This window comes from Paramisgurnus dabryanus, chromosome 24, assembly GCF_030506205.2.
Source record: "Paramisgurnus dabryanus chromosome 24, PD_genome_1.1, whole genome shotgun sequence".
Classification (NCBI taxonomy): Eukaryota; Metazoa; Chordata; class Actinopteri; order Cypriniformes; family Cobitidae; genus Paramisgurnus; species Paramisgurnus dabryanus.
In genome coordinates, this window is record NC_133360.1 from 6,455,319 (window position 1) to 6,475,133 (window position 19,815).

The 19,815-nt window shown below is 37.0% G+C and overlaps 2 protein-coding genes across 2 annotated transcripts; one reads left to right on the forward strand and one right to left on the reverse strand.

Annotated features, from left to right (window-relative positions):
* Window positions 1-71: 71 nt before the first annotated feature.
* On the reverse strand, window positions 72-6,257 carry ftsj3 (FtsJ RNA 2'-O-methyltransferase 3). The gene is made up of 20 exons (XM_065244427.2): window positions 6,095-6,257; window positions 5,795-5,900; window positions 5,674-5,720; window positions 5,506-5,585; window positions 5,325-5,424; window positions 5,056-5,250; window positions 4,825-4,940; window positions 4,631-4,735; window positions 4,453-4,553; window positions 4,292-4,375; window positions 4,045-4,212; window positions 3,816-3,951; window positions 2,703-2,890; window positions 2,427-2,538; window positions 2,114-2,352; window positions 1,344-1,432; window positions 1,151-1,253; window positions 887-1,070; window positions 708-802; window positions 72-623 (listed from the first exon to the last, which is right to left on the reverse strand). Exons 1-20 carry the CDS (start codon window positions 6,159-6,161, stop codon window positions 377-379), a joined length of 2,562 nt encoding a protein of 853 aa, XP_065100499.1. The 5' UTR covers window positions 6,162-6,257; the 3' UTR covers window positions 72-376.
* A 1,856-nt stretch (window positions 6,258-8,113) lies between these two features.
* On the forward strand, window positions 8,114-19,813 carry lonp1 (lon peptidase 1, mitochondrial). Its single transcript, XM_065244428.2, has 18 exons — window positions 8,114-8,638; window positions 11,102-11,190; window positions 11,305-11,424; window positions 11,524-11,779; window positions 11,909-11,970; window positions 12,183-12,312; window positions 12,391-12,474; window positions 12,698-12,918; window positions 14,664-14,802; window positions 14,895-15,073; window positions 15,482-15,569; window positions 16,213-16,335; window positions 16,409-16,525; window positions 16,612-16,752; window positions 16,822-16,987; window positions 17,286-17,506; window positions 17,605-17,769; window positions 18,206-19,813. Exons 1-18 carry the CDS (start codon window positions 8,138-8,140, stop codon window positions 18,353-18,355), a joined length of 2,952 nt encoding a protein of 983 aa, XP_065100500.1. The 5' UTR covers window positions 8,114-8,137; the 3' UTR covers window positions 18,356-19,813.
* Window positions 19,814-19,815: the final 2 nt, after the last annotated feature.

Here is a 19,815-nt window from a genome sequence, read left to right on the forward strand (position 1 = left end):
AATAAAACAAAAAAGAAATTTAATTCAACTTTAAAAATATTTGGAAACTGTAAGAACGACAATCATAAAAATTTAGCGTCAATTCTGATGTGTTTATTCAAAACATCACTAACAATCCAGGCAGAAACGTTTTACATATATTTCAATATAATCAAAACATTACGAGGTTCATATAGCATAAACAATATGTTGAAAATCAATACACACAGCATTAGCACAATGCTGAAACAGTTCTGATTGGTCTACAATTTCAGAGTCCGAGCTGACGCTGTCAGCGAAAAAGTCTTACGATAATCTGTAAGAAAAGACCCGATGTACATTTCTACTGTACAATACAGTAAGAATTGATATCACAGAGGGGACATCATAAAGTCCATCACTTCTTATGTGGACGTCCCTTTCCTGCCTTCATGCCACGCCCTTTTTTCTGGCCCCTCCCACCTTTGCCTTGCTTCTGTTCTTTCCTCTGCATCCCCCGCATGTCTTTCTTCATCCTGCTGTCCACTACGCGGAAAGCTCCTTTTACCCCGGCCGGGCGGCGTACTTTGCGGCCGGCACCCTTCTTGGACACCACGTACGTGACTTCTCGCTTTTCTTTACCAACTCCTGCTTTTTTGTAGATGCTAAAAAGTGTGAAAACAAATGTGTTAGGAAGAATTCTGTGTGATTTATAAATCACTAAACACAATAAGGGCATGCTGACTGACCTTTTGAGCTGAGCCATTTTCTCTCGCTCTGAAATGTCCACGGTGTTCACGACAGCTTCTGCCTTTTTCTTGGCCTGTTCCATTTTCTTCAATGTCTGAAACAAAACGAAAAAATATGTAAATAAATGCCACTTTATTATGAATTTTAAAATACATTTTTCTCTCTTCTGCAATCGTACCCTTCTCTTCTTGCGAGCTTTGGCCTCTGCAACTCTCTTGATCGGACGGGCGTTGATTTCCCGCCATTTCTGCTTATATTCCTCCACCATTTCTTTGGTGACAGGAACGGGTCTCTTCCTGTGCTTAACTTCGTCGTCAACAAACCAGGCCGGAACTTCTGTCATATCCTCAGAGTTTGCATATCTAAAAGGCATGTTACGCATTTTAAGACGTACGCAAAAAAAGATCGTTGAGTATTGTCAATGATAAAGCCTTGATCTTACCTGTGGAAGGAGCCGTCAATCACATCTCGCATTCTTTTTTTGGAAGTGGCAATCTGGGCACCGAGCGCCAGACCCTCTGCGTCAAGAATTCGAGCCCGCTTACCTGAAAATAAGAGAGCAATTATTTAATATATCAGTGATTATTCTCGTCACGTCGTGTGTAAACATCAAAAATTGAAGAGTATCATCTCACTTGTGCTTTCAACTGGAACGACTTGAAATTCGTCATCGTCGCCCGGCCCAATCATACCAGCAGCGGCATTTTTCATCTGCTCGATTTCACTGTTGACAAACCAATGCTAGTTTTACTTTTTAGCTTATTACAGAAATTAACATTCATGCTTTACCAACCATAAATTCGTAAAAAGTCAAAATAAAAAGTATGTAAATATTTAAATTATTGCTGTGAAAAGATGAATCGCGATAACGTGCTTTCAAAATAAAAGTTTGTTTTTGCATAATATATTTTTGTGTGCACAGTGTAATTATTTTGTATATATAGTAGATAAGAAACATTTACGTTTGTCACAAACATAATTTAAAAATAATAATAATAATAATAATAATAATAATAAATAAATACATATATATAAATATATATATAAAAATACATACACATTAATGTTTGTATTTAAGAAACATTTTCATTTATATTTATATATATTTTGATATATTTTATATTATAAATCTAAATAAAAAATATACCTAAATAAATTTTTTCTTAAATTAATCAACGTATGTGTGTTTTTTATATGAAAATACAATATACACACAGCACACACACACACGTTTATTATGAATGCGATTAATCTTTTGACAGCTCTATAAAAAATTATACATAAATATAAATATTTTTAAAATGTATACATGCATGTGTGTATTTATATATACGTATTAATTACACACACAAATATATTATGGCAATTAATTTTTTGACAATCCTAATTTTAACTGATATCTCACGTTTCATCATCGCTGCTATCATCATCATCAGAGTCGCTGTCGCTGCTGTCTTTATCTCCCATCTTCTCCACTTCCTGTGATGGAGCGGCCACTTCCTCTTTGTGTTCCTCCTCTTCCTCAGCCTTCCTCTTTTTGCCTTGTCCTGACGGTCTTGACTGACCGCTGTGTAGTAGCTGAGTCTGTTTGAGTTCCTTTATGGCATCTTTGTCGTCATTTAACTTCAACTCGGCAAAGATGCCCTGCGCAAACGATCAACATAAATGACAATACAAATGGTATACGAAAGAAAACCATGCAAGTAAGCTATTCGCACCTTGCTGAACCACATGTCGGTCTCTCGTTCCTTCTTCTCATCTTTTCCTTCGAGGGCGACCAGTAATTCATTTCCGCCCCCCTCGTCTTTCTCTTCAGCGGCGAATGACACGCTGCAGGAAATGCAAATACGGATTAAGAAAACACATATTACAGGATAACAACCAAAAATGATAACGGTTTGAAAAGACACGAGGGTGAAATATAAATAAATCATCAATGCAGCGATCAAAACAGATCTGAACGCCAATAAAGAAAGTAAACAACAATATATTACCTTTTCTTCTTGGGCGCCTTCTCAATTTCTTGCTCTTTCTTCTCAATTTCCTCGAGGTCATCCGAATCCAGGTCAGACGCCAAGGAAACTCTGTCATCTTCAGAATCGGAGAAGTACAAATCTTCCTCATTGTCGTCTACCAGGGCATCAGCTGCTTTCATATCACCCAGAGTGATTTCACTGAGACCCTGTGAAATGACAATATTAGATCTATATTACAAGAACACATCCTTCCTTTATTTTTTGAGTATCGTCCATGCATATTTAAATGTAATCTGATATGGTCTAGTTAATATAGGCGCTGCAGCTCCCCCTTGTGTTTTTTAAAGAGATGTACAATCATTGCGGTGATCTGAAATCATCGCGATAAGGTCATAGAATCTTGAGGAGACGATTGTTTAATCATTGTGACCATAGATATGTATAATAAAGGCTAGATGTCTTACGGCGGAGTCTCTAACGTCATTACCTGGCGGCCATCTTACCACAGGCAGCTCGCTCACTCGTAGCATTGAGTTTTAATGGTGCAGGTACTTTTAAATGACCATAACTTGCTCAATTTTCTAACAACTTTCAAACGGTTTGCTTTCTTACAAACGTTATCAACGTGGTTATAATTCTGGATGCTTTAACATGTTTCATGAATGTTTTTTTTTGTATAAGTATTCAGCATCATAGGTACATCTTTGATGTTTATAACAAACCAAACCGTTTGAAAATCGGTGGAAAATTGAGCGAGTTATGGTCATTTAAAAGTACCTGCACCATTAAAACTCAATGCTACGAGTGAGCGAGCTGCCTGTGGTAAGATGGCCGCCAAATGCGGACGTTCCACTCAATTGGCCAGCAGCGTGAGTGAGACATCTAGCCTTTATACATATTTATGATTGTGACAGCCCTTGTGACAGACCGTATGAACTCGAATACTCCCGTAGGTTTTTGGAATTATTTATTGCGAAACAACTAATTTACGTTTTAGTCGCATGACATCGCTTATGAATGGAAACAGAAATTAATTTTTTTTCGTAAAAAATAAATAAATAGAAAATAGCACTACAGTTTTGCACAAATCTTTAATGGAAACGAAGCTTACGTTACGTTACAATCTCTTACCTGGGCCTTTTTGATGGTGCTGAGGGAAAACATTGATGAATCGTTGTCGTCGGCTATGGAGACTCCAGGAAGGTCCATCTTAAGCTCCACCCTTTCTCTGTGTTTTCTTTTTTCTTTTAATAGCTTCTTCTTTTTCCTGTTCGACATTTAGTTTCATCCAATCGACATTAAATACAGAGTTTGACGTAATGTACAACAGTTTTTCATTTTTACAGCAATGACACTTTACCGTCTGAGCTCCGCAATCTCTTCCGCTTTCAGCTCGGCCAGCTTCTTTTCCATTTCCTCTTCCTCATCTTCCTCTCCTTTATCCTCCTTGCCGTCATCTTCTTTTTCTGCAACTTTTTTTCTGCTTTGCTTCTCGTCAGTATCGCTCTCTTCTTCACCGGAGCTCAAGCTACATAAAATACCTCATTATTAACAATATTATTAGTAACATAATAATTGCGTTTTTGCCTACTGATGTCGTGAAGTACCTGATTTCCTGACCCGGCTCTTTGGCTTCCTTCAGTTTTTTAGCCAGGAATCTTCTCAGCTTGGACCGCCAAGACAACAGCAACCTGACAAACAAACAAGACAATCAGATTTGACCAAGAAAAAAAACTATTGTGGATATGAAAATAACAGAAATGCTCACCGCAATTCCTTTCGACCCAAGACTTTAACGTCGCGACAACATTCTTTGATTTCAGATGAAGTGACGGGATGGGATTCCAGCTCCGGGCTATCAAAGGTTATCTAGGGGAGAGATGGGGAAACATGAATTAGGTTGGAAACTATAGTTGTGTAAAATTGCCAAAATATTTTAAACGTACCGCATTGGCTTTGCTCAGAAAGTCTACAGGGTTCTCGGCTTTTAAGAATTGAGTTACTGAGAAAGTGTGATACAACGTAAGATCACCGTCATTGTATCCTTCAGCCTGAAACACAGCAGACAAACATTATTTCAGCAAAACAAACACATTTTGTTTATATACAAATACAATTTTGTGTCAACATTTGTGTCTACCTTAGGCTTTTTTGTCGTAATCAGCTCTTTGACGGTTTTTACTTGCACATCAACCTCTTTAAAAGCATGCTTGGGGTCGAAGAACTTGTTGTCGATTTTATCCGGGGCCACAAAACCTAAAGTTACGAATAAACTCGTTAATAATTCACTTGACACTGTATTTGTATGTATATATATATATATATATATATATATATACACATTATTTATATTGTAAATAAGGATTTTTACTTTGACAGACGACAAAGATCTCAGCCGATTCGTTACGGGAAGCCTGCGGTTTGGTGGCCTGGACCTTCTTGAAGAACTGCTGGAAGATCCACATGAGAGGCTGATAGTCTTTAGACCGGAAAACCTTGGTGATAAACGTCCCGCCCTTGTTGAGAAACTCGCAGGCGAGTTTGAGGGCCATCAGGGTGAGGTTAGCTACAGAGAAGAACAACCAATGAGACGGTTTGCAATAACTTAACCACCATTGCATGTACGCCGTCCTCACGTACCTTGAGAAAAGGCGTCATGTTGCCAGTTGGCACCGACGTTTGGAGCACCGTCATTGAGAACCACGTCCACCTTCCAAGTCTGCAGCTCTTTCCTGAGAGCCTACGGACACAACTTTATGAGTCGATGATGCTTTTAATATCATAGTTTTGTTTATAAGCTGAATTAAATATCACCACACACCTGTCTACATTTTTCAGTTGTGATGTCTTCTTGAAGGGTGACGACATTCGGGATGGGTTTGATCGGGACCAGATCCACACCTGACATGGATGAAGAAAGTCAGTGTTTTATTGCTATGGTCAAACTTACTTCATTAAATTAACCGGCTTTAATCCATAGGCTACTTACCAATAATAAGACTGGACACAGGCATAAACTTTGATGCCACCTGCAACCTGAATATGACAGATTTTAGTGGCTGACCATAAACAATTATATTTAAATGAAATTATCAGATGTGTCTACACACCATCCACCTGGAGCCGCACACAGATCCACCAAAGCTCGAGCTTTTTGGAGAAACTGGAATTTGCGATTGAGTTGAATGAGCTTAAACGATGATCTGGAGCGATATCCTTCAATATAAACATTTGACAAACAACATATCAATAATAAATCTATATAGTTAGGTCGATTTAGACTGTTTACATGGTATGGTGTATCATACTAGTCTCATAAAACATTAAGATTAACCCCAAAAGGTAAATCATTGTATGTCTAAGTTAGCTCACGTGTTGCGATCTTAATAAACGAGTTTATATGACGTTACCTGTTTCTTTCGCGAGATGATAGAATTTGTCCTTTCTCGTTTTTCCGACTTTCAGTTTTTTACCCATGATTTCTGTTGTATGTGATCAGTTTTTGAGCAGTTTTTAGACACCTCTTCCAGTGTCTCGCTGCTCGGATGAGGCTACACGTGTATTTTGGAGTCGCGCGAGTTTGACGTCACTGCACAGACTTTACAAATAGTTTATATTTAGCTATTTATACCTCTTATCATAATATGTGAGACATACACGTGCGAATATAAGACACGTAAATATCGTCTTGTGTTTTGTGTTGGGACTTTTTTCATTGTACATAATTTGTCATTATATAAATCATCATAAGTAAAAATCCTATATATTTACGTTGCCACCTTTTATATTTTATTACTGGAATTAATGTAAAATATAAAATAAAAATAAATAAAATAAAAAAGAAAAACTGAAAGAAACACTTTAAAAAATAAAACTATGCGTCATGTTGACGCCAGGGGGCATGACCACCCCGTTAGACGTCATCAGTTCAATCCAAGGCTGCAGCCTCCGGAGGTTGCTTATGTAGGCTGCATACGTCATCAAGACTGTCTTATTTTAAAATATTAACAATTATAAAGTTGATTGTTATTTTTAGTTAATCGTAAATTGTTTTAATATGCTTATGATTTGCGAATGTAATGCTCAGTTAACTTAAATAAACCAGGCTTGATAAACCATGCATATGCGACCTCCGGAGGCTGCAGCCTTTGGATTGATAAACGGACCATTTTTAAATGTAATACGTTGTCTTGTGCTTTTCATCTTCTTATAAACTTACACAGTAAAATATATAGACTATAAAACCATAGAGAAATAAAAAAAAATAAAGAAAGACGGAAAATAAATGAATAAAAAAGTTTTTTTTAAAGAATTACAAATACAGCTAGGAGGTACACTGAATGAACATAGACAATAAAACAAATAAAACAAATGACAAAAATGAAAAAGATAGAAGTAAAGTTATATTATATTAATTATATGCATGTATTTATGTATATGTGATATATAATTATAAATATTAAAATATCTACAAATAGAGAATTTACAGCTTTTACAATTTTTAGGTAATGTTGAACTTCTGTCAGCAAAATTTACCTTCACTGAAATTTAAGAATACTTAATTTATCTAAAAGAAGAAACAAATAAATTAAATAATATTCCTTATAAGAATTTTATTTACAGTTTTCAAAGCACATTTGATTGCTGCATCCCTAATAAAATAACATATATCTGACAAAAAAAAAACTGAATGATGGAAACCAAATTAAAATAAATTAAAACATGTGTCTGTATGTAAATCATAAAAATACATAATATATCAATATCACAATAACATCTGTTTGAGTATAGTTTTTTATTAACTAGAAAATGTAACAACCAGAGCATAGCATAATACAGTTTTATACAAAACAAAGTATGATATTAATTAGAAATAGGCCATTTAAAAATAATATCATAGTACTTTAAACATGTTAATGACATTTTGTTTTTTATCAATTTTAGAAAAGAGATAAAACAATCAAATTAAACTAAAAACACATTGAATGTTGGGGATGAATTTAAACATTTTTGTTTATGTAGGCTATATAGAATTTTGTCTGCAATATGAAAAAATTAACAATGTACTCAAGACCTTTATTAGCATTGTTTTGTAACTTAATTTTAAGCAATGCTTGCACCTGACGACAGGCGGCGTGCTCTCTCCTTATGGCCGTTTCTCAATCCGAAGGCTACAGCCTCCGAAGGTCGCATTTCGAGGCTGCATACGTCAACAAGACGTTCTTAATTCAAAATATTAACAATTATAAAGTTGACTATTAACCTTAGTTAACCGTAAATTGTTGTAATATGCTTTTGACTTGCGAATGTAATGCTCAGTTAACTAAAAATAAACCAGACTTCATGACATATGCAGCTTGCAGCCTTCGGATTGAGAAACGGCCAATATGTCGTCATCGAAACCCGACCGCTGCCAGTCACGTGTTCCTCCGAGAGAACACTCCAGATCAGACATGGCGGCGTACATGAGAATGTGGAGATCATGCAGAAACACCAGCACTTTGTCTGCAGCGGGTCCCGGTGTGATCAGAGCCGGAATAAACGCGTTATTCTCGCGGGATCCGCCCGGCAGGAGCGCCTTCACCCACATTCAGCGCTCATACTCATATATTACCAGCAGGAATTCAGCATTATGCAACAGCAGGATTACAGCATCCATAACGACTGACAGGTGGACCAGGGTCACCGGCGGTCTGGTCGGGTCCGGGTCACCCATCGGTGTCTGTCAGAGGAGGTTTGCGCTCGGGAATAGGGACAGTGGGTTTTCTGGAGAGGATGGTGCTGAGAACAGCAGTGGATCTGCTGGAGATGAGTCTGGAGGAGATGAAGGTCCTTATACTCCTCCTCAGATGACAGCTCTCACCCCTATGATAGTGCCTGAGGTTTTTCCCAATGTTCCTCTCATTGCTGTCAACAGGAACCCTGTGTTTCCCAGATTCATTAAAATTATTGAGGTAAGTAAGGAGGAGAGATGCTTTATTTACATCATCATGCACAGATGATGCAATCATACCTTTGCTAATGCATTTCTTTAAATTTCTCTTAAAAACAGTTAGATATTGATTATAAATCTGTATAGTTTGAATTTAGATCATTTAAAGTCAATGTTTTAATGTTTTACTCCATTGTTTACTTTGTGATGTTGATTGCTGGAGATTTCATCATACACAGAGACAACTCACTGGGAATCTGTGTTGACCTTTAAACAGAAAAAGGCAATGTCACTAGAAAGTTCTCTTGATGTTTAATGTGTTATGCCCAAACTTGCTTTAACCTTTTATTTGTTTACTTTATTAAATACAATAAAAATGTTAAAATGCTGCACCTTTTAAATTTACGCATTTCGCAGATGCTTTTATGACAAAAAGTGACTTATAACACGTGATCAGTATGTGCAGGGCTGTCAAAAGATTAATTGCATACAAAATAAATGTTTGTTTTTGCATAATATATAAACACACGGACATGCATGCATGTATGTATTTAAGAAACATTAACACACACACATATATATATATATATATATATATATATATATATATATATATATATATATATATATATATATATATATATAATATTTAGATTTGATATATTTTATATTATGTATAAAAATTTAAAAAATATACATAAGTAAAAAAAATTAAACTTATATGTATTCGTTAATTTATGTATATACATAATATTTACACACAAAACACACACACATACTTTTATTTTGTATGCGATTAATCGCTATTAATCTTTTGACAGCCCTAGTGTTCACTGGGATTTAAATCCACAACCTTGATTTGATTTATTGGACAAAAAGAAATAAACACATTTGTCAAGGTCAACACAATAAAGTTAAAAAATGACTTATTTCCATTGTTGTCCTTGATGCAAAGCACAACTTCACTTCCAGTGCAAGGGGAGCAGGAGCATTGGCATTACAAATAAATACAACTACTTCATCTAAAAACTTTTCAAACAAAATACAATCGTAAGATGCTCTTCCTATCGAGCCACAGGCATACCAACTTGATCTCACAAGAATTTGAACAAATTAGCCAACTTGTGAAATACCCAGACAGCAGACGACTCCGGGACGGATCTGGGCCAAAGTCAGCAGCTGAATTCGTACAAAGTCGTTGGACTTTGTAATAGTTCACCCCTAACCCTGCCCCTAAACCCAGCGTCACAAGGATGAAAGAAAATCCGATCTGCACCGGAGCTGCTGACTTTGACGCGGATCTGGCCCGGAGTTGTCTGCTGGCTGGGTATTTTATTGTTGAGCTGGCTGGCTTATTCGTGTGAATTCCTACGTAGTTGTTGGACAAATGTGTACGATTATTGGAATAAAGAATAAAACCAATAATGATACCCAAACCTCAGCCCTAAACTCAGCATCACATGAACAAAAGAAAATCATACAAAAATGTACAAATTTTGTTGTACTATTCCATACGAATTTGCCACATTGTAAAATGCGTACGAATTGCCACAATGAGATCATGTTTGGACGACAGGAACAGGAAAATCCTGCACATGTGGCACCTGTCTAAGTTATAGAGAAAGTTAAATGTGACATCTGTATTTGTTTTGTAATATGTTCTGTTCCTCTTCCTCAGTTTGTTTCATTCCAATTGAGCCACAGTAATACCAACTTAATCTCGCGGTAATTCGTAAGTAGGCGACTCTGGGCCAGATCTGCACCAGAGCTGCTGACTTTTATGCAGATCTGGCCCGGAGTTGTCTGCTGTCTGGGTATTTTATGAGTTGGCTGGCTTATTTGTGTGAATTCCTACAAAGTCGTTGGAGAAAAGTGTATGATTATTAAAATAAAGAATAAAACCAAACCCCAGCCCTAAACCCAGAATCACAGGGACCCAGCTCATTTCATTAGGAACTCAAAGGTTGCGGGTTCGATCCTAGGTAACACACTTACTAAAAAAAGGGATACTTTGTTGTCACCGATAGCCTTGTGATTAGTGCGTCGACTTATGCGCTATAAGTCAAAAAAAAAACATTGACCCGAGTTTGATTTCTGTATTGGTCCGGAGGTCCTTTGCCAATCCCGCTCTCCAATTTGCGCCTAACACTAGTGCTGTCACGATTATGAAATTTGTCTGACAGTTAATTACCTAATAAATTCTGACAATTATAACGATTAATTGCCTGTTTTTGGGCTTTGCCGGTTATGACTCTGTCAGTTAAGAAAAATGATCTAATACAGTCCAATTTATATAGGTGCTACAGCTCCCCCTTGGGTTTTTAAGAGCGATGTGCAATCATTGCGGTGATTTGAAACCAACGCTTTCCTGTCAACTTTCCACTATCCTGTTCCAATAAAGGCACAAAGAAACATAAAAAATACATTTAATGCACACTAAGCCATCTGCCAAATGGATTTAATTTTGAAATTTTGTCATCCTTAGGTCAAAAACAAGCAACTTGTGGACCTGTTAAGGAGAAAAGTACGTCTTGCTCAGCCCTATGCTGGTGTATTTCTGAAGAAAGATGACAAGTAAGTGGTTGTACAATTGATATGACTTAAACTTGACAATCTGTGCTACATTTTAAGTAGATTAGTTTTCGCTTCAGTTTAATCCAAATGCTTGTGTTTATTTTATACTACCAGTAATGAATCAGACGTTGTGGAGAATCTGGATGGAGTGTACCACACCGGAACGTTTGTGCAGATCCACGAGATGCAAGATCTCGGTGATAAACTTCGCATGATTGTGATGGGACACAGAAGGTGATTCCCAAATGAATATGTTTTAATATCTTTTTCATAGCTGCTCGTCTGTAGATTCATTATGATGAAAAAATTCAAATGTATGTACTTTTTATGTAGAATTCGTATCAACAAGCAATTGGATGTGGACCCGGATGAGCCCGTGTCCCTGGAGGCCAACGGTGAAGAACACCCGAAAGCTCTCCGAAGGAAACCGAAGAGATCTCGTAAAGATTCGCCGTCTTTGGCCGAGGTTATGCAGGAGAAAGTGCAGGAGACCGAGTTTGTGGTGGAGGCCCTGCCTCTGCCCGGCGTCCTAATGGTGGAGGTGGACAATGTGGTCCACGAAGACTTCCAGGTCACAGAAGAGGTCAAGGTATTGATGTGATAAGTATTTATGTCCAAACACCTTGTAAAAGTGGATTTTGCATAATATGTGACATTTAAAAGTCTTATATTGAAAGCCACAATCCTCTAACTGTTTATGCTTTCCTGTTTAAACTAGGCCCTGACTGCTGAGATTGTCAAGACTATCCGTGATATTATTGCCCTGAATCCTCTGTACAGGTAATGCTAATGAATAAAAAAATGTATTTTTATATACTGTATGTAAAAAACATTGTGTAAAAATATCATCTTGATATCTTTAATAATGGTTATCATGTCAAAGATTGTATGTGAAATTAAATTTTGATCCCATTAGACTATAAGACTTTTGCATGATGGGATCATATATTTATTTCAGATATTGTAAAAATAAAATCTGTTTTTTTCTGTAGAGAATCTGTGCTTCAGATGATGCAGGCGGGTCAGAGGGTCGTCGATAACCCCATTTACCTGAGTGACATGGGAGCAGCTCTCACAGGTGCCGAATCCCACGAGCTGCAGGACGTTCTGGAGGAAACCAACGTGCGTTTTTGCTGTGCACTTTTTTGTAAAACGTTTCTGTTGTTTAATGTGTGTCTGACACCAATTCTGTCTATACAGATTCCCAAACGATTATACAAAGCCCTTTCTTTGCTGAAGAAGGAATATGAGTTGAGTAAACTCCAGCAGCGTCTTGGCAGAGAGGTGAGGAAAGTTTTAGTACACTGCTGAGTGTCCTTTAGTAGCTCTAGTATGGTTGTATTCAGTGGTGCACTACCATACTACTCGTACTGCGTATATATTGTGTATAATAATATGTTAGTATATTTTGCATACTTAGTACTGTTTTACAAAAAATTGTAGGCAGTGAAAGTTAACTTGAACATGCATTTTATGCAGTAGTATGGTTGTTCATCTTGATGTTCAGGTGGAGGAGAAGATCAAGCAGACCCACAGAAAGTACCTGCTGCAGGAGCAGCTGAAGATCATCAAGAAGGAGCTCGGGCTGGAGAAAGAAGACAAAGACGCCATCGAAGAGAAGTTCAGAGAGAGGTTAAAGGATCGAACCGTTCCTCAACACATCATGGACGTTATCAACGAGGAGCTGAACAAACTCTCACTGCTGGATAATCATTCCTCGGAGTTCAAGTGAGGGCATCTACAGGTTTTTTTTGTCAACACTGAACTATAAATAACATTTAGCGTTATCTTTTAATATCAATTAACATGCTCGTGAAGATTACCTCTGCTGGAAGATTCAAAACTTAAGATGCTACACTGAAAAAAATGACTTTGTTACTTTTTTTCTTGTTTTCAATTCAAATATCTAAAATTTCTTAAACCAAGATGTATTTTCTTGATGAGCAAAATGACCTAAGAAAATAAGTTTAATTTTTAGATTTAAGTAAATTTGTGCTTAAAACAAGCAAAAAAAATCTGCCAATGGGGTAAGCAAATTTTTCTTGAATTTAGTGTTTAAGAAAAAATTTTAAAGTTTTTTTTGCTTACCCCATTGGCAGATTTTTTTGCTTGTTTTATGTACAAAATCACTTAAATTTGATATTTTTTGTCTAAAAACTAGACTTTTTTTCTTGGGTCTTTTTGCTTATCATGAAAAAGCGTCTTACTTTAAGAATTTTTTTGATATTTTTACTGAAAACAAGACAAAAATACTAAGAATTTAAGAAAAAAAGTTCAAGATTTTTTTTACCCAATTGGCAATTTTGCCTGTTTAAAGCACAAATTCACTTACATTTTTTTTTTAAACTAGACTTATTTTTTTAGGTCTTAGAAAACATCTTAATTTAAGAATCTTTAGATATTTGTACTGAAAACAAGACAAAAATACTAAGTAAAAAAGAAATTTTTGCAGTATAGCTGGTTTAACATAATGTCTAGCTGGTTATTAGCTGTCTAGATGATTGATCAGTCCGACTGAGGCCTGGATGCAGAATAAAATGACAGAAATTTTTTAATTGAAAAACACACAGATTATTTGCTTTTTGAACATCGCGTTCCCAAAAACACAATATTTGCATATAATTATAAATAATATAATTAATATAAATATAAATGCATATAAATAATATAACTTCAATTTATATTTTATAAAAAAATGTAATCTTGATAATATCTTACAATATTAAGAAGAGCTGTGATCTTCTCGATTTGGCATTGGATTTCTTTAGCGAATATTGAAATAAAATCGCTGAAGTTATAATGTGAATAAAACCACGTCCATATATACTAATTTAGAAAGTTTAAAGTACACAGAGAGTAGCAGGTACTTCATATTATTGTAGGCAAACCCTGAAACGAGTTAGCATTAGGCATAAAGTTAGCCTTAAAAAGAGATATTGTGTTAAAACAAGCTCAAGGTTTTTTTAACGTTTTATTCTACGACAGAAAACACCAGTAAAGTTTCTAAGCACCTTAAAAATGGTGGTTGCTAATAAGTTGCTATATGAAACCAGATGTCGGAGACTTTAACTTCAAGAAAAACTTGAAAACAATGTAACAATTCCCAAAAAACGATTCATCCACAGAGATTTTAGTTATTAGGGAACATGTTTTTAATAAAGTTTGAAAGGGCTTGGTGGTGATAACATGAAAATCAAGTGACTGTGGTGTAGTTCGCTTATAGCCCAATGTATTTTTTGTGAAATCCCATTGACTTTTTGCCGAGGAAAGCCAACAAAAATACTTCATCCTTGCAGCTTGCAAATATTTTAAGGAATGCAATACAAATTTTTTTAAAGCTAGCTTATGAATATTCATGTGTGTATGTCATAAGCTCTTGTTTATTCATTTTTTCTTTATACTAGTATTACGATGGCATTTAACAAATGTTGGCGTATTTTTTTCTTATTAACCGTTTTACTTAAAATCCCTAGTGTTACACGTAACTACTTAGACTGGCTGACCTCCATGCCATGGGGAACCAACAGCGTGGAAAACCTGGACTTGAGTCGGGCCAAAGAAGTGTTGGAAGAGGACCACTACGGAATGGATGACGTTAAAAAACGCATTTTGGTAAAACACATTTTTAATCTTTCCAGAAAGTGCTTTGGTCTCATGGACCATTCAAATCCTATAAATCCGTGCCCTTGTTTTTATTCACGCAGGAGTTTATAGCCGTGAGTCAGCTGAAAGGGAGCACACAGGGAAAAATCTTGTGTTTCTACGGACCTCCGGGCGTCGGCAAGACCAGCATCGCCCGCTCCATTGCCAGAGCTCTTAACCGTGAATACTTCCGCTTCAGTGTGGGCGGCATGACTGATGTGGCCGAAATTAAAGGCCACAGGTGGGTGATCGCATGTGACAATTATTTGTAGATATAGGCTGTGTCCGAAACCGCTTACTTCGATACTGTAGTAGGGGAGGCGAGTAATATTTCCAAATTCATAGGTGCTGTGCCAAAGGCACACTTCATGTTGACTTTCGGTCTTGTGGCCTTAAATTGCGCATGCTCGCTTAGTCTAAAAGTCCATAGGGTGTCCCATCTGTCATTTTTACGCGCAGGAGTGTGCTCATGAGCGCCCCCTTTGATGCAGTCTTGTAGTACGTTCGAAATCATTTATACTATCCATATTCGTTTTATTCAGTACTTACTGTCACGGTATGCAATTTCGGATGCAGCCATAGTATTTCTTTCTAGGTATATTAGGCATATTTAATCAACTAAAAATGTGAATTGCTGTGTAAATCACAGGAGGACATATGTCGGTGCGATGCCAGGAAAGATCATTCAGTGTCTCAAGAAAACAAAGACGGAAAACCCATTGGTCCTCATCGACGAGGTATATATATATATTTTTTTTAATCTTTTACCTCTCTATCGCCCTCTCTGTTCGAAACATAAAATTGCAGGTTACTTTACATATGTTTGAAGAAGTCAAATGGACATGTAATGTGAAATCTGACCTGACAGGTCAAATTATAAATCATCATTTAAAGTTTACATCATAATCATTTATTTTTAAAGGTGCAGTGTGGAATTTTTTGAAAGATCTCTTGACAGAAATGCAAAATAATATACAAAACTATATCATTAGGGGTGTATAAAGACCTTTTTATAATGAACCGTTATGTTTTTATTACCTTAGAATGAAACGTTTTTATCTACATACACAGAGGGTCCCATTAAGTGGAAGTCACCATTTTGTGCCGCCATGTTTCTACAGAAGCCCTTAACAGACAAACTTTTTTTACTAAGTTGTCTCCGACGATGACATGTTTGTCCGGTGGCGGCTACCGTAGCTTCTCTATGCGTGAGCATTGGACTGAGCCGTTGGTTGCAATTCGCAACCTCACCACTAGATGCTCCAAAAATTTACACACTGCACCTTTAACCAAAAAAATTACGGATCGCATCTTAACAAAAACAGAATCTGCTCTATCACTTCAGTTTCTAGGATTTTGTAATTTCGTCTGTGTTTGCAGGTTGACAAGATAGGTCGAGGTTATCAGGGTGACCCATCATCCGCCCTACTCGAGCTTTTAGATCCCGAACAGAACGCTAACTTTCTAGATCACTACCTGGATGTTCCTGTTGACTTGTCGAAGGTATTTAACTGCACATTCATCTCTTTGTGATGTCTGTTGGAGACCCTGAATTCCACTGGATGTTTTTTTCCAGGTGCTTTTCATTTGTACTGCCAACATTCTCGACACCATTCCCGAACCTTTGAGAGACCGAATGGAGATGATCAACATATCTGGCTACGTCGCTCAGGAGAAACTGGCCATTGCAGAGGTACAGGAGTAACTTAGCTTTTTCCTGGTAGCTAGTCATGTGATATTTGCATCTAATTTTATCTACGTCTGTCTTTACGATCACAGAGATACTTAGTGCCCCAGTTGCGTTCTTTATGCGGTTTGGACGAACAGAAGGCTAACATCACACCTGACGCTTTGAGCGTCCTCATCCGACAGTACTGCAGGGAAAGCGGCGTCAGAAACCTTCAGAAGCAAGTCGAAAAAGTATGAACGACTTATTTGTGCGTCTTTTCAGGGTTGTGTTATGTTTTCTAACTTTTACGTTTTCTGTAGGTGTTCAGAAAAGTGGCGTTCCGCATCGTCAGCAGCGAGGAAACGGCGGTGAACGTCACCTCTGACAACCTTCAGGATTACGTTGGAAAGCCTATCTTCACTGTGGACCGGATGTACGACGTCACTCCGCCAGGAGTCATCATGGGCCTGGCGTGGACAGCCATGGGTAAGGGGAAAATTCTTTCACAAAAAATACTGTACTGTGTACAGTGATGATGTCAAAGACAGCAATTTTTACATAACATATGGATGTTGAAATTAAACGCATTCAGGAATTAATAAATAATTTCAACTTCCATAATATTTAACGAACAGTTCTTCGAATCTCTCTTTGTAGTTGTAGTGTTATATTTGTTCACAAAATGACATTTGTTTGCGACTATTTATTGTTTGCAACTGTTTTGTAGCTTGTCTACATTTGTCCACAACAGCGTTAAAAACAACATTCGTCTTTTTTTTGACAGGTGGGTCTACTCTGTTCATTGAGACGTCTTTGCGGCGCCCAAAAGAACCTCCGGGGAAAGACGGACCCAAAGACGGGTCACTGGAGGTTACGGGTCAGCTGGGTGATGTCATGAAGGAAAGCGCCAAAATTGCCTATACGTTTGCCCGATCGTTTCTCATGAAGGAACAACCGGACAATGACTTCCTCATGGGATCTCACATACATCTCCACGTTCCTGAGGTGAAGCGTCGTTTTGATCATCGAATTCTTCGAGTTTCACGTATGTGTTAAATACTACTATAATTACTTAAAAAAACTAAAATCTGAAATCTATTTAGGGTGCAACTCCTAAAGACGGACCAAGCGCAGGGTGCACCATTGTCACGGCCCTCCTGTCCTTAGCCACCGACACGCCAGCGCGTCAGAACGTGGCCATGACGGGAGAATTGTCCCTGACCGGAAAAATCTTGCCTGTTGGAGGGATCAAGGAAAAAACTATTGCAGTAAGTCAACAGGGAGGAAGGTCACAGTTGCTATCTCGTGTCCAAACACAGTTTACTGGAATATCATGCATGTTATGTAGTTTGCATTTATTAAAAGCGCATTTACAGGGCATTTAAGGTCCTATGCATTTCAGGAATGTGTATACATTAAGAATCGAAGCCATGATCTTGTTGCTGCTATCATTATTTTTGTTTTTTTATATTGTATTTTTTGAATGGCTTATTTCAATATTGTTTCATCTATAGGGTCTTTGTTCGAAAAATACATTAGATAACATTTGAATTGGATCAAAAGCTGTCATGTTTGTTAAAAATATTATCAAACAATACCTGTTCTTGTTTTATGATCTACTTCAAAATGTTGACTAGTGGATATTTTCTGTAAAGCTGCTTTGGGTCAATGCAAATTTTTTGAAATAATTTTTTTTCTCAACAGGCCAAGAGAGCAGGTGTGACGTGCATCATCCTGCCCGCAGAAAACAGGAAGGACTTCTCGGACCTTGCCGAATACATCACAGAGGGTCTCGAAGTGCATTTTGTGGAACATTACAGTGAAATCTATAAAATCGTTTTCTCTGGACAGTAAAGAATAGTGCTGCTTTGATTTGATACTTTGCTATAACACTTTTCAGTGAAAGAGTCCACCATGTAAGGAAACACAGAACCAGATCCCAAATATGGTTCTCTCCATTGTGTTTATCCAACAAAAGAACCATGTTAAATGTTTATGACATGTTGCCTCTTTTTATGTGGGACATAGATCAGAAAGTTGAAATATTTATGGATGGCAGCCGTACCCTATACATCCCAAACCACGAGACTTTAGGATCATGCTATAGCTGCTACGCAGCCAACTTCAGATTATTTTATAGTATCGTATTCAATAGTGATAGAAATGAAATTCACATCTTGAACATTTGTCATCTTTGTAAATAACTTATATGAATATTCCTCAATTTACAATAAATATTAACTTGATGTTAAGAAACGTACTATTTTGTCTTGAATATGCACACCCTACAGATACCCTACATTATTTGCGGTACATGAAATATTGTGTCCCACAATGCAATTTGTTACTGCATGTTAAATCAATTGACAGTGACCATTTTTTTTACTTGAACTTTTTAGAGTCAATAAATGTTAATTGTTTAAAACAAATATAATGAGGTGACATTATAAATATATTTATATATGGAGAAATGTATTTAAATTTTGACACAGACTTTTGGTATCATACACAAAACATCCAATAAATGTATTGACCTCTAGTAATAAATAGGGTTCCCACACCTTAGTTAACTTCATATTCAAGGACCTTTCAAGGTCCAATACCCTCAAATTCAGGGATTAAATGTGGGGACGCATTTTAAGTAAAAGCAAGGTTACATTGTGTTACCTTTTAAGAAACATTGTTACAGTTCCCTTTCGAGGGAACTTGTGCTGCGTCACTTTGGGGACGCCTCCAGGGGTAAGTGCGTCTGAATGTGTATATCAAATTCAACCAATGGTGAGGCTTAACGACAAAGACAGGGTGATGCGGAAGTATATCGCTATCTGAAATATTGCCAAAGACGGCATTACAGGGACGCAGGAAGTATGGGAAGGGAGACGCAACGTCTCGTTCCCTTCTCAGGGAACAACAGTTACATACGTAACCTGAGACGTTTTCATGTGTCAAACACAACTATGCAAAAAAGCATTTTGGTATGAATCAACATTCGCATACAGAAATACAAGCATTTAAAGCGAACAGTTTAGCACGTGTGCTTAAAAAGTCTAGAAATATAATGATATTATCCTACACTACACAGGGAATAATATGAATGTTTTTCCAGAAAAATTCTTGCATAAAATAGATTCAAGCACTTTCAATGACCTGTATCTATGTATGTACATTTTCAAAAACATCCCAGGGCCTTGAATTTTTCCCCCCAGATTCACAAACTTTCAACTTTCACTGTGGGAATTCGGGTACAACAGCACTTCTACAGCTATAAGAGTCACCAAGAACACATTACTTTTATAAATGAGACAACAGTCAAA

What these genes read in the sequence shown, in the direction of transcription:
- ftsj3 (XM_065244427.2), bottom strand. Translation starts at nt 6,161, where the DNA reads ATGGGTAAAAAACTGAAAGTCGGAAAAACGAGAAAGGACAAATTCTAT. An exon ending in TGTGCGGCTCCAGGTGGATG is followed by an intron (nt 5,721 to 5,794) that starts GTGTGTAGACAC and finishes TGTCATATTCAG; the next exon opens with GTTGCAGGTGGCATCAAAGT. An exon ending in TTCTGAGCAAAGCCAATGCG is followed by an intron (nt 4,554 to 4,630) that starts GTACGTTTAAAA and finishes TCTCTCCCCTAG; the next exon opens with ATAACCTTTGATAGCCCGGA.
- lonp1 (XM_065244428.2), top strand. Translation starts at nt 8,138, where the DNA reads ATGGCGGCGTACATGAGAATGTGGAGATCATGCAGAAACACCAGCACT. An exon ending in TTTCTGAAGAAAGATGACAA is followed by an intron (nt 11,191 to 11,304) that starts GTAAGTGGTTGT and finishes TTATACTACCAG; the next exon opens with TAATGAATCAGACGTTGTGG. An exon ending in TACATCTCCACGTTCCTGAG is followed by an intron (nt 17,507 to 17,604) that starts GTGAAGCGTCGT and finishes AAATCTATTTAG; the next exon opens with GGTGCAACTCCTAAAGACGG.